Source organism: Lagenorhynchus albirostris, chromosome 21, assembly GCF_949774975.1.
Source record: "Lagenorhynchus albirostris chromosome 21, mLagAlb1.1, whole genome shotgun sequence".
Taxonomy (NCBI): domain Eukaryota; kingdom Metazoa; phylum Chordata; class Mammalia; order Artiodactyla; family Delphinidae; genus Lagenorhynchus; species Lagenorhynchus albirostris.
In genome coordinates this window covers 2916486-2928337 of record NC_083115.1, presented here as the reverse complement: position 1 = coordinate 2928337, position 11852 = coordinate 2916486, and the positions used below count along the sequence as shown (strand labels likewise).

Genomic DNA, 11852 nt, shown 5'->3' with positions numbered 1-11852 from the left:
GTACTTAGAATCTGCAGAGCTGGCAGGGCCAGGCCTGGGCCCACAGAGGTGCAGGACGGCGGAAGGTGTGCCCGGTCTCAGGACAAGTTCACGTCTCCCTCTTTGCCCCCTCCTCCCTTAGGAGACTGGCCCCCTCCCCCCCCTTCCCCTCCGTCTCCTGCTTCTCCCCCTCCATCCTCCCCCCTCCCCACTCCCCCCCCCCCGCAGCCCCCGTTAGCCTTTTGGGAACCGCGGGGACGCGGAGGCCGGCGGGGTCAGCTGTGCGCGCCCAGGCTGAGCACCGAGAAGGCGGCGCGGTGCTTGCGGAGCAGCAGCCGGATCTTCTCGTCGTCTGAGTCGGGGTCCAGCGGCTTGTTGTACTCGTCGTCGTCATTCTGCGAGGCCGCGCGGTCCCCTCCCGAGGCCCGGGGCGTGGAGGACGAGGGTTCCAGGGCACTCTTCTTCCGCCACTTGGTCCTCCGGTTCTGGAACCACACCTGGGAGGAGAAGGGCCCTGAGGACACGCTGGCATGCAGCGTGCACAGGGCCCCTTTGGGGAGGGCGGCTCCACTCGGTGGCAAGTATCCCCCTAGCCTCATCTTTTTGTGTGTGTGTGCGGTACGCGGGCCTCTCACTGCTGTGGCCTCTCCCGTTGCGGAGCACAGGCTCCGGACGCGCAGGCTCAGCGGCCATGGCTCACGGGCCCAGCCGCTCTGCGGCATGCGGGATCCTCCCGGACCGGGGCACGAACCCGCGTCGCCTGCATCGGCAGGTGGACTCTCAACCACTGCGCCACCAGGGAAGCCCCCCCCCCCCCCCAGCCTCATCTTGATCGTAAAATAAATGGTTCAGCAATGGACTAGGCTGTCATAGTCACACTACTTTTTTTTTCTGAGGGGGGCAATAAAATAAAAATAAATGTGAGTGCAGCAGCCCTTTCGTCTTAGCTCCAAGCCTCCCTGCGGTGAATCTGCCTCTCCTTTGCCATCTGAGTACTTGGGTGGAAGGGGCTGACGTGCTTTTAACCTCACAGACCTTCACTGAGCTTCATGAATCATTGCCCCCCAAATATAAAAATAACACGTGCTCATTACTGGAGACAGAAGCGTGCAGAAAGGACCCAAAGAAGCGGAGTGGTACGGAAAGGCCTTCCTCTTAGACTCGGCGCTTCCTCTCCTTGGGAGTTAATGTTGGCTGGAGGGAGCTGCCTGGGGGTTGGCCGGCTGGAGATGCAGCGCCCTGAGGGAGCCCAGGCCAGGGTCCCCGGCTGCCCCTGTGCTTCCTTCTCCCCTCAAGCCCGTCGCCTTGTCACAGTGCCGGGCAGTTACAGCATAGCCCAGAGCTTGCTTCTTTGGTGCCCCCCGCCAGAGCCCCTCAGGGAACAGTGAGCCTCAGGGTTGCCAGGGGTCCCCCCCGGGAGCCTGAGGGGACAGAAGCTGCCTTACCCATCGAGCTCAGGCCCGAGGTGTGCAGTGTGAGAGGCAGCCTTGCCCCGAGCTGAGCAAAGAGGCTCAGACTTCATGGGCAGGCGTGGGGGGCAGTTATCTTCACTTTCGAGTTTGGTGAACCAAGGTGGGCTTGTTTGCCTGGCTAACGGAACAAGCCTGAAGCCAGCTCTGATCCGGCCCAGAGGCTGCCATCAGCTCTTGAAACTTCTAGCCTCGACGTGCGGAGGAGGGGAAGGCATGAGGTTAGAGCCCTCTAATCCAGGGTACTCACTTACCAGCCGGTGACCTGGGGCAAGAGGCTCAGCTGAGATTGTTTCTTCACCTGTAAGATGGGTAATAAGGCCCACCGCCAGGTTGCTGTGAGGTTTAACTGGGCTGCTACACATAAGGCTCTCAGAACAGGTCTCAGGAGATGACAGCCATTTGGCGTTAGGGTCATTATTACCGTCTCCAGGGTTAGGTGGCCAGGCGGTGCCCAAACACCAGGACGGCCTCCCACTGAGCTGCGGTTGCCAGGAGAGTGGGGCTCCTCGCTGCCAGGCAGACACCTTCTTGTCCCTCTCACACTCACCTTGACCTGCGACTCGGTCATCCCCAGCGAGTATGCCAGCCGCGCCCTCTCGGGACCCGCCAAGTACTTGGTCTGCTCGAAGGTCTTCTCCAGGGCAAAGATCTGGTGCCCCGTGAAGGTGGGCCGGGTGTGCTTCTTCTTGTGAATGCTGTCGCTCAGGGGGTCCGGGGCTGGTGGGAGGAAGGAAGTGTGCGGTTCGCGGGGTTGGGGGTGCCAGCCCTGTCCTGCCTCTCCCACAGGGTGAGCGCCCGTACGGAGAAGCCGCTGAGGTTGCAGGGGCGCGGTGGCACCTCTCACCCAAGCAGCACACCTCCGCCATGTCTGGGTGGGCGGGGACCCCGAGGGCGCCTGCCCCAGGTTTCAGCTGATTAGGGCCAGAGGATGCTTGGAACTGGGTCTCCTTGTGCAATGCCCTCACTACGCAGTGATGCAGCCCAGCCCGAGGGGCGGTAGGAGTTTCCTCTGGGTCTCAGGGATGTTCCTTCAGGTCACCGAGAAACGGACTTAGCACCTTCCACACACCGTCAGGGCCCCAGGGGCCTGGGAGTTCCCCACTTCCTTGCTCTTGAGATCCCCTTTTCCAGGTTTTTGGGAAGCTAGAACCCTAAGTTCCAAGTTACTGCTCTCCCCTGCCACCAGGCCTGGGAGTCATGTGGCTTCAACCCCATGGAGAGTCCGGACACGGAGCCTCAAGAACTGACCCCTGCCCGGCCAGGGCAGCCTCTCGGGAGCTCGGCGTGGGGGGCGGGGGGGCGGATAGGGACCAGGGGAAGCAGAATGCCCACGTGCAGGGCCTTGTGCAGTGCAGCCGACCCTCACACCCCATGTCCTCACTTTACAGGTGAGGAAGCTGAGGCACAGAAAGGAGATGAGGCCTCCTGAGAGGCTGTCACCCTCAGTCCCCCCGCCTTGTGTTAATCCAGCCACTGACTCAGATACTTCCCTGTGTGTATACGTGCATGCGGGGTTGAAGAGCAGGGGTGTGGAAACGGGGTGCGTGTGGGTAGGGGGACATGGAAGTGAGAGGCAGGGACAGCTCAAGGCCTAAAGCACCCACAAACCAGGTTATAGAATAGCGTCCAAGAGATGAGGTCTCGGCCCCCTGTGGGACTCGCCGTGTTTCAGGCTGACGAGGGGTGTGAGGGTCCCGAGCAGCATAGTGGGCGGAAGGCAGGTTGCTTTGGGCTCCCCTGGGCCGCCCCAGGCCCCTGTGCCAGTGGAGGAGCCCCCAGGTGGGACGGAAGTGGAGGCCCCTCTGCCCCTGCCTGATCCGGGCCCAGGGGTGGCTCCTGCAGCCACTGTCACTCCCCCGCCTCCCGGTGGCGCCCCCTGCCTGTGCACGACCTGCCACCTCCTCCAGGTCTGACTGGCATCCTGGGGGCCCCGGACCAACTCTCTGAAGACCATGGTTTGGGGATGGGTGGGTGAGGCCCCCCGACAGCGAGGGCCCAGGGGGGCTGGACTCAGCAGCTGCTTGCGGAGGCTGGGTGGTACGGGTGCTGTTGTTGACATAAACCCCGAGGAGGGAAGCAGGCCCCCTTGATGGCAGCGGGACCGAGATGGGCTCAGGGTACATTCTGTGTCCCTGAGTGCTGCCGGCGCACGCGGGGGGCTCTGGGAAGGTGATGCAGTGGCAGATTCTCGCTGGGGACGGCATTTGCCTGCTTGGACGAAGTGGTGACACGGGCTCTGGGCGGGAGACGGAAGGTGAGCAGGACCGTACACAGGGTGGGGGTGAGCCGTGTGGTCTCCTGGGACCCCGGCTTCCCCAGGAGGGCAGCTGGTGAGGAGTGAGGGCGGGGGTCAAGATGCCCATCCGAGAGAAGCCGGAGTGGGAGGGGGAGGGGAGAAGCCTGTGCTGCACCAGGTGGAGGGCCGGACCCTGGGGTCTGCCCCAGGCTGTCGGATGGAGGCCGAGGACTCCTGTGAGCATCCGTTCCCGTCCCCCGTCACCCCCCCTCCCCGTACTCACTGTTGCCGCACGGCCGCCCACCTCGCCAGTCCTGGCCCGTGTCCGCCCAGCAGTTCCGGGTCCGGGTGGGGTACTCGTTCCCCGCCTTGGAGAAATTCCCCACCTGGGGACCGTAGTAGACCCCCTGGGAGCCGAGCCCACCGAAGCCGGCCACGTGGGGGTAGCTGGAGAGGAGGCTGCTGTTCGGCGCGGCCACGGGCCTGCTGAGGATGTCCGTGATCCCGTGCGGGGTCCCGGCAGGCAGCTGGGGGCCCAGCCCCTGGGGGCTGAGCTTGTAGAAGGAGTTCTGCACAGAGTACGGGCACACAGGGGCCTTCACCTCCGAGAACTGAGCCAGCGGCGCGTTGTTCAGCAGGAACGGGCCCTGCAGGTTGGACTCCATGGCCCCGCCAAAGGGCCAAGGGGAGGTGGGAAGCCCAAATCCAGACCCCTAGAGCCCCCGAGCTCCGGCCCAGAATCCCATGGCAGCTCCGGAGGGTCAAAGCTGCCCGAGCCCCAGGCCGCCCTCCCACCCAGGCATCCAGCCCAGCCCTTGCCCGGGGCCGCGACCACGGCAGCCGCGGGAAGTCAGGTGCTCCCAGGGCAGGTGCGAGCCCTCTGTCCCTGCCCGGCCTGGGGAGAGGTGGCTCCCCCCGCCTCAGCTCAGGCCCCTTCTCTGCCTCAGAGTCTAGGGATCCTCCATGAGAAGTTTCAAGTTCAGAGAAGCAACATTTCCCTGATAAAGATGGGGCCCATTAGAATACAGACCCGAGACTGGCTGAGCTGCTCCAGCCGCGTCGCCATTGGTGGAAACCTCACGGGCCTCACATTGGCTTTTCCTAGACAAATTGCACTTTGAAAGATTGACTGTAAAATCAGCCAGCGTGTGTGTGTGTGTGTGTGTGTGTGTGTGTGTGTGTGTGCGCGCACGCGCACGCGCCAGAGAGAGAGAGAAAGAGAGAGAGAGAGAGAGAGAAAGAGAGAGATGGGGGGGGGTGTGGGGAGAGAGAGGGGGAGAAAGAAAAGAGAGAGTGCTCTGGAACCTATGTTCATTCTCAGAGGGTCCACTAGCTCCTGGTCCCCCAAGTAAGCATCTAGGAAAAAGCGCTCCGGGGGGCCCCCCCTGCGGGCTCAGGGGATGCTGTTCTGAGGTGTCCAGGCCCCTTTCTGTGCACATGCCCAAGCCTCTGGGGGAGTGTGCAGTCTGGACACGATGCTTCGCTTCCCTCCTCCGTGCTGGGCCGGGTAAGTGGGGAGGCTGGACTTTGGGGCCTGAGAGCCTGGGGGTGGGAACCTGCCCGGCAGCCTGGGGCAGGGGGTGGGAGCGGGGCATCTCTGGGAGTGCTGGCTGTGGGTGTTTCCTGGCTCTGCCTCTGCCTCTGGGCAGCCTTCCCTGATCCCTCTGTCCTCCCTTTCTCCTCCTCTGAGGACTCATTTGTGCCTCTGTCATGTTCTGCCTGGCTGGGCACCTGGGATGGAAACCTCTGATGGCTGAGATGGCCGCTGATTCAGTGGCGGCGCCTGTGCCGGGCTCTAGGTTGGTGTTCAGTAAATATTTGACGGATGAGACTAGGTTGAATCGCCGAGCACCCACATGACTTTCTTTTCCTAATGAATTTTTACAACATACAAGGCTCTACTGGGGTCTCTCTCCTGTTTTACCAACAGGGAAAATGCAGTAAATAACTTGGGTCATTTCTGCATGGAGCAGCATGCTTTCCTGCAGTTTTTTTAAAAAAGGCAATCAGCACGTCGCTGGTCTGGACATGCAAAATGACAGGAGAAACAGCGGCTGCCTGACAGATGGACTTCTGTCCCTCCTCTGCCTGGCAGTCCCAAAGCCGCTTCTGACCAGCCCACGGTCACCCTCTGGCAGGTGGAGACAAGCCTGCTCCCGGGTTTCCTGCAGGAGGCCAACGGCCCAGGCTGAGGGGAGGCTCCCCTCTCACAGAGAACCGGCTCTCCCCATGCTGCTGTTATCTGCTCGGGCTGGAACTGGCCATGACCCTGTAGCATAGGTGACGTAGGTTAACACAAGAAAGACCCCAACAAGGCTGTGGACCTTGCTTTTCTGGAAGTTTGGATTAAAAACGAGAAAATTTCTTATCGGTCTGAATTGGCTGTGCTCCGAAACTGCCCATCACAACCATTTGGGAAACAGCTCCAGTTCCCAGTGTTGCTGCAGGAATCACCTAGGCATTTGTGATCCTGAACCTGTGCTTTACAAAACCCTCTGGGCGAGGCCAGTGCACAGCCATGGCTGGTCCCTTGGCCTGGATGTCTTTTCTGATGCTGAGAAGCTTCACAATCAGAGTGAGGGCGGGGAGTGCTCCTAGGACCCTGTGACTGTGCTTGGCCACCCCCCGACCCCCCACCAATGATGGGAACTCGTGAGGAGGAAAACCTGCAGTAAATAATTTTATTCTTATTTATCGCCAAGCTTGACAAAGGCATTTGTGTTCAGGACTCCCAGGATGACAAACTGAAGACACTTTTGCAATCGCTTAATCCCTTCCCCCATTTGACAGATGAGGAAACTGAGGCCAGCTTGGTGACCAGCCTTGCATGAAGTGTTAGGAGCTAGTTGGGAACAGGGCGATTTTCTTGGAAGTTCTTGAACTCTGAATGGCTTTGCCTGCAGTGGCCAGATGCCTTCACAGGGAGCACTGTGGGGGAGGATCCCCCTTAGTGTATGCCCACTGTGGGCTCAGCCACGTACCCTGGTACTTGTGGCGCGCCCCCCTCCCAACAGCTTGGACTTGCCCCATCACATGGTCCTCAGGTGGGACAGAAATCTGCTCTACCATCTGCGGGGTGGGGAGTGCCTCTCCTAGAGTGGGTGGTCCTGATTAAGGGGCTGTCCAGGTTTCCAGAGAAGGTGGGCGCCTCCCTGCAGACTGATCACCCCCAGACTCCCCCAGCGCCCCCTCTCCACACTCCCCAAAGATGCGCCGGGAAGGAGAGATGGAGGCCTGTGCCATGAGTCGAGTCCTTTATTAATTTTGACATTTGTTCAGCTGGTGTAGGGAGAATGGTCTATACATCAGAGTGGGGTGGGGTGTGCGGTGGGAAGTCCCTCCCAAGAACAGAGCGTGTGGGAGTCAAGAAAAGAATCATTTTCATAACAATTTAAAAAATCAAGGTGATTCCAAAACTTCTAAACGGCGTCTAAGGTGCAGACTGCAGCATTCTCTAGGCATTATGTGGCGACCCCAAACCTCTCCCCTACAGCTCCTACTAGCAGCGAACGCAGCATGCCGCCGAGGCCCGGGGGCCGGCGGGCCAAGCAGCCAAGCCAGACAGAGCGACGAGCCAAAGCGCAACCGGGGCCGGGGCCGCGGCTCTACAGGAGCTACTGGGTCGGCGGCGGCAGATCGCGGCGGGAGGCGGCCCTGCGCCTGTCTTCCTCGGCCTTCACTGAGTCCGGCCGGCCGCGGCGGGGCGGAGGGACCGGCCGGCGGGGATGCTCTGCGCACGGCCCCCGCGGGGGATGCTCTGCGCGCGGCCCCCGCGGGGGTTGGGTCTGGAGCTCGCGGACCGACGCGCGAGCTCAAGCTCCCACTCCCCGCCCGCCCCTCGGGGAGCCCGGCCAGCCCCGCCCGGACCCACCAGAACACTTGTGCGCCGGGGCCAGCCGGGGCCTCGGGGGTTGGGGGGCTCTGACATCGAGGGAGCTTCTGTGCTACTTGGAAGGTTCGGATGTGTTCTGAGGACATCTCGGCAGAGAGGCAGGGAGGAAGGTGACCGGACATCCACACACAGTGGCCCTCGGGCGGACGAGAAGAGCCTGCAGTCTCCCTCCTGGCCCGGAGGGTGCCGCGCGGGGCAGGCGCGTTGTGCTGATTCGGGCCTCCCTCTGCCGGGGGCTCTGGTGTAACTTAAGGCTCTTCCCCGATGGCACCGAGGCGAGGAACAGCCAGCCGCCGTCTCCGTCCTGCCCTGACGGGGCCCTGGCCCAGGAAGGTCTCCTTCCAGGCTGGGGCCTCCTGGTGGTCAGCCGTTTCTCCCCCTGCGCTGCCTCTCCAGGGGGTTCAGGGTGGGGTGTTGGTCAGATGGGGGCACTGAGGCTGCCCAGCCCAGGCCCCGCATCCCGCGGCTGCCTAGACTTACAGCACCAAGTTCGCTCTGGGAGACCTCGGGGCGGCGGCTGACCTGAGAACGGGCAGGTGCATTCCCTAGGCCTACTCCCTTCCTTCCTCTTTCACTGAGAGACAGGCTGTACTCCTCCCACAGCCTGGAGAAGTCCTCAGGAGCTGAGCTGTTAGTGCTTTGTACATACTGCTAAAGTGTTTCTATTGGTTTGCATAGTATTTATTGTTTTTCATATACACAAGGCTGATTACTGTACAGTTGACACTTTGAACACGGACTATGATATAAGTGCTTGAAGATATAGAAAACCTCTTCTCTATTGAACATGCTGGTGCAATCCTGGGACAGCCACCGGCCTTCCCCCAGCTGGGAGTGAAGACCCTTTCGGATGGGCACTGGCTCCCTCGGAGCCCTACAGCTAAGCCTGGGGGTCCTCGCCTCAGAGTCTTAAGTCCCTAACACGAGGAACCCCGAATGCACTCTGAAGGTAATGATTTTCCATTGGAAGATGATTAATACTGAAACTGGCAGAGAGAGAGAGAGCGACAACATAAAAAATTTCCAGTTTATCCACAGGAGAGTCTATACAACTTCGGATGTCACAGTAAAATCTGTGTGTATACTGAGCAGAGGGGAGAGGGGGGTGTGTGTGTGTGTGTGTGTGTATGCGTGTGTGTGTCCTGATGCCATGTAGAGAGTTCTGGAAGGTTCGGTCCACGGGGCAGCGGCAGGGCTGGTCACACGTGGAGCGTGGAGGTGTGGGGAAGGCTGGTGGATGAGGGTAAGGGATTAAGGTGTGGAACTGATTTCATGTCTAGTTTTCTTTTTTTTTTTCCTTTCCAGGAAGCTCACATGGATTTCTTACAGATGAGGTTGAAAAAAAAGTACCCTGTAACAAGTCGAAATTGAAATGATTTAAAAAAATATCTCATCCCAGCCACAAAAGAGCCCTTGTTTGCTGTTGCGTTCCGTGCTCTCCTGCGCTTGTTTTACGTCCCCCTCTCTCTCTCCCCCCTCTTGCTGCTTCCGTCCAGACTCCTGAAAGAGATCCACCGTCGCCAGAGGCAGGATAGAGGACTGTAGGTCATGCGTCTACAGTCGGTCGTTCATGCGAACAGGTGACTAAAGGACGTCCCTTACAGAGGTCATGCCGTAAGCCTCCAGGGACGTGTGCGCGGCTTCCGGGGCCTCGGTCCAGCTCTCGGGTGCGTGGCAGAGTGTGTGGAGTTCAAGGGTTGGGTGTCGAGGTGTGATCCTGAGGGACACACAGAGAGGAGTCACTTAGAATCTAGAGGCGCAACTCCCAGCCAAAACCCACTATGCAGAGTTTTGTGCTGGCGGCTCAGGCAGGGGTGAGTCAGGAAAAGCAGCCTCCCCAAGCCAGGCAGGAGCTGAAAGGCACTGAGCTTGGCCCGGACCTTCCTGAAACACCAGCCATCCTTATCGCACTGCCCGACGCAGAGGCTGCCACTAGCTCCGTGCCCATCGATGAGCTCCCCGGGAGACCCTCCTGTGGGGTGCTCTGTGCCCGCGCGGTCACCTGGGGAGATGTCCCCGTGTACCCAGCACCTAGGAGAGGGGCCGTGTGCTCGAGCCCAGCAAGGGCCAGGCTAGGCGGTGGCAGCACCCTGGCTTGCTCGGTTTGGTTCAGCCAACGTGCATTGTGTCTCCTGTGTGCCAACCTGGGGGCCCGGGACGGAGCAGACATGGCCTCTTCGGCTCTGGCCCACAACCCTTACTCTCGGGGCCTCGGGCTCCTCTCCCCGTGCCCTTTGGATGGACAACCTCTACTGGGGCAAAGAGATCTTTGAAAACCAGATGGCTTCTCCCCAGGGGACTACGTATGTTAGGCCGGAAGACAGCAGCTTTGCCAGAGTGAAGTTCAACGCTGCAGCCTGGAAATCACAGCGCCACGGGGCTCCTGCCACCCCGTGGGGCCTGCTCTTCCAGCCTGGGGGAGATGGGGGGACAACCCCATCTCCAAGCCCAGCCACCCAGGGCTCTGTCTGCAGGGACTTAACGTTAAGAGGAGCTGACAATCTCCTGGGTGGGGTGGGAAGTCACTTGAGGCACAGCTGTGTCCCCGGACAGGGAGCTCGTCGTGGGTGCTACAAGTGCCAGGGCTGGGGAGGAGGCTGGAGGTGATCAAGGGGAACTCAACCCTGAGTGGTTCCCCAGGGATGGAGGGTGGGGCTAAGCTCCTCCCCAGAGCAAAAGGCCAGGCCTTCTACTGCCGTGGCTTGAGCGAGCGGTTGCCCGGGAGGGGATCGTCCCGTCACTGCCAGCCAAGCCCCTCCTCCAAGTCCAAAGCCCGCACGGCCGCCTTTGTCCTCGGCTCCCCTGTCAAGGACACCATCCAGTCTCCACTCTGCTGAGGTTCTGCCCACCACCCTTCAGACGTCTCCTCCACAAGGCCTTCCTGAAGCCTTCAGCCTCCCCTTCTCTGTCCTCTCCTGCTGCTGCCTTGCGTGCAGAGTAACCTCAGAGTGTAGTGAAGAGTATGAACTCTGAAGCCGGTCTGCCGGCGTTCATATCCTGTCTCTGCCAAGTTCCTGCTGTGTGGCCTCGGTCAAGTTACTTACACTCTCTGGGCCTCAGTTTCCTCTGCCATAAGACGAGGGCAGGAGCAGGACGTACCTCGTTTGATTGTCGTGATGCTGGAGAGCTAACGACCTAGGAAGCGCTCAGGATACTGAGCGGTACTGGATGCCGCCGTGCTTGGGCTCCAGAAATGCCCTGTCCTGTCTGTCCTCTCTCTTGTCTGCTTACTTCCCCGGCTAGAGTATAAACACTCTGAGGGCAAGAGCAAAGCCCTTACCCTTCCTACCAGTCCCACAGCGCCTGCCCCAGCGCTAAGCACGCCACATAGGAGATGTTATGAAAGCTTGAGCCTGGGGAAGACAGGCTACCATCTCCCTCCCACTCTTCTGCCCGGACACAGAGCAGAGGAGAAAGTTCAAGGCTGAGAGATCATTCTAGCGTAACCGTTCTTCCCATCTCTGGGTGAGCTGAGGCTCCAGGAGGAGCAGGGACGGCCCTGGCGGGAGCCCCCCGGCAGCAGCAGGGGTGGGAATACAGTGCGTCTCTATTAGTCTCTAATAGAGCCGCAATCTGCAGCTGCGTCCAGTACTCTGCCACCGCCCTGGGTGCCCCCGGACCCGGTCTCACCCTATAAACGCTTAGAAAATAGCCTCTGGCCACTTCGAGTGGCCGTGCCGGTCGGGCTTTTTTCCTCGTGTCATCTCTCTGTGCTGTGCCACCTGCCCCTCCCCCGCCAGTGTCTGCGGCTCTCGCCTCTCTCCTCTCTCCTGCAGCCCCAGACCCTGATACACCTGCCGGGGCTGGCGAGTGAGGGTGGGCTGTCACTTAAAAGAGCAAAGTAAAACACGACCCCTGGCCTCCTTGCCCCCTCCTGTTGAGATTACTAATAGGCGAATTTTCAAATTTACTAAAACACTCTAGTCAGTCAGAGCCAACACAGGTCTTGCAACCACAGTGCCTAAATGGAAAGTGTCTCTTAAAAAGGGAAACAAAACAACAACAACAGCCGTCGCATGGGTGGTAGCACCAGCGCCCGGCCAGGTGCCTCTAACCCGAGGGCACAGGCTGCCTGCTCTCCGCTGTCCTCTGGTAGCGCCGACACCCTGGTTCTTGGACCCACGTACTTGGGCACAGCTGCTACTGTCTGCTGCACCCCATCAGGCTTGACTCCACAGCTATTTTCTAACTGCTTAAGTACAACCAGAAAGCACCCCTCACGCCCACGCCGGGCCTCCTGCAAAATCCTTCCCGAGGTTGGGCGTGATTGCAG

At 60.3% G+C, this 11852-nt stretch overlaps 2 protein-coding genes across 13 annotated transcripts in view; both read right to left on the bottom strand.

The window, feature by feature from the left end:
- Positions 1-254: 254 nt before the first annotated feature.
- On the bottom strand, positions 255-4352 carry NKX6-3 (NK6 homeobox 3). Its single transcript, XM_060136579.1, has 3 exons — positions 3971-4352; positions 1999-2168; positions 255-476 (listed from the first exon to the last, which is right to left on the bottom strand). The coding sequence occupies exons 1-3, from the start codon at positions 4350-4352 to the stop codon at positions 255-257; spliced, it is 774 nt and encodes a 257-aa protein (XP_059992562.1).
- Positions 4353-8238: 3886 nt separating this feature from the next.
- The window catches only part of ANK1 (ankyrin 1), a 96910-nt gene continuing 93296 nt past the window's right edge, over positions 8239-11852 (bottom strand). For all 12 annotated transcript variants that reach the window (XM_060136522.1, XM_060136520.1, XM_060136523.1 and 9 more), the window contains one exon: positions 8239-9296. In XM_060136522.1, the coding sequence (XP_059992505.1) occupies positions 9270-9296 (27 nt within the window). In that variant the 3' untranslated portion in view covers positions 8239-9269. The remainder of the gene's footprint in view (positions 9297-11852) is intronic.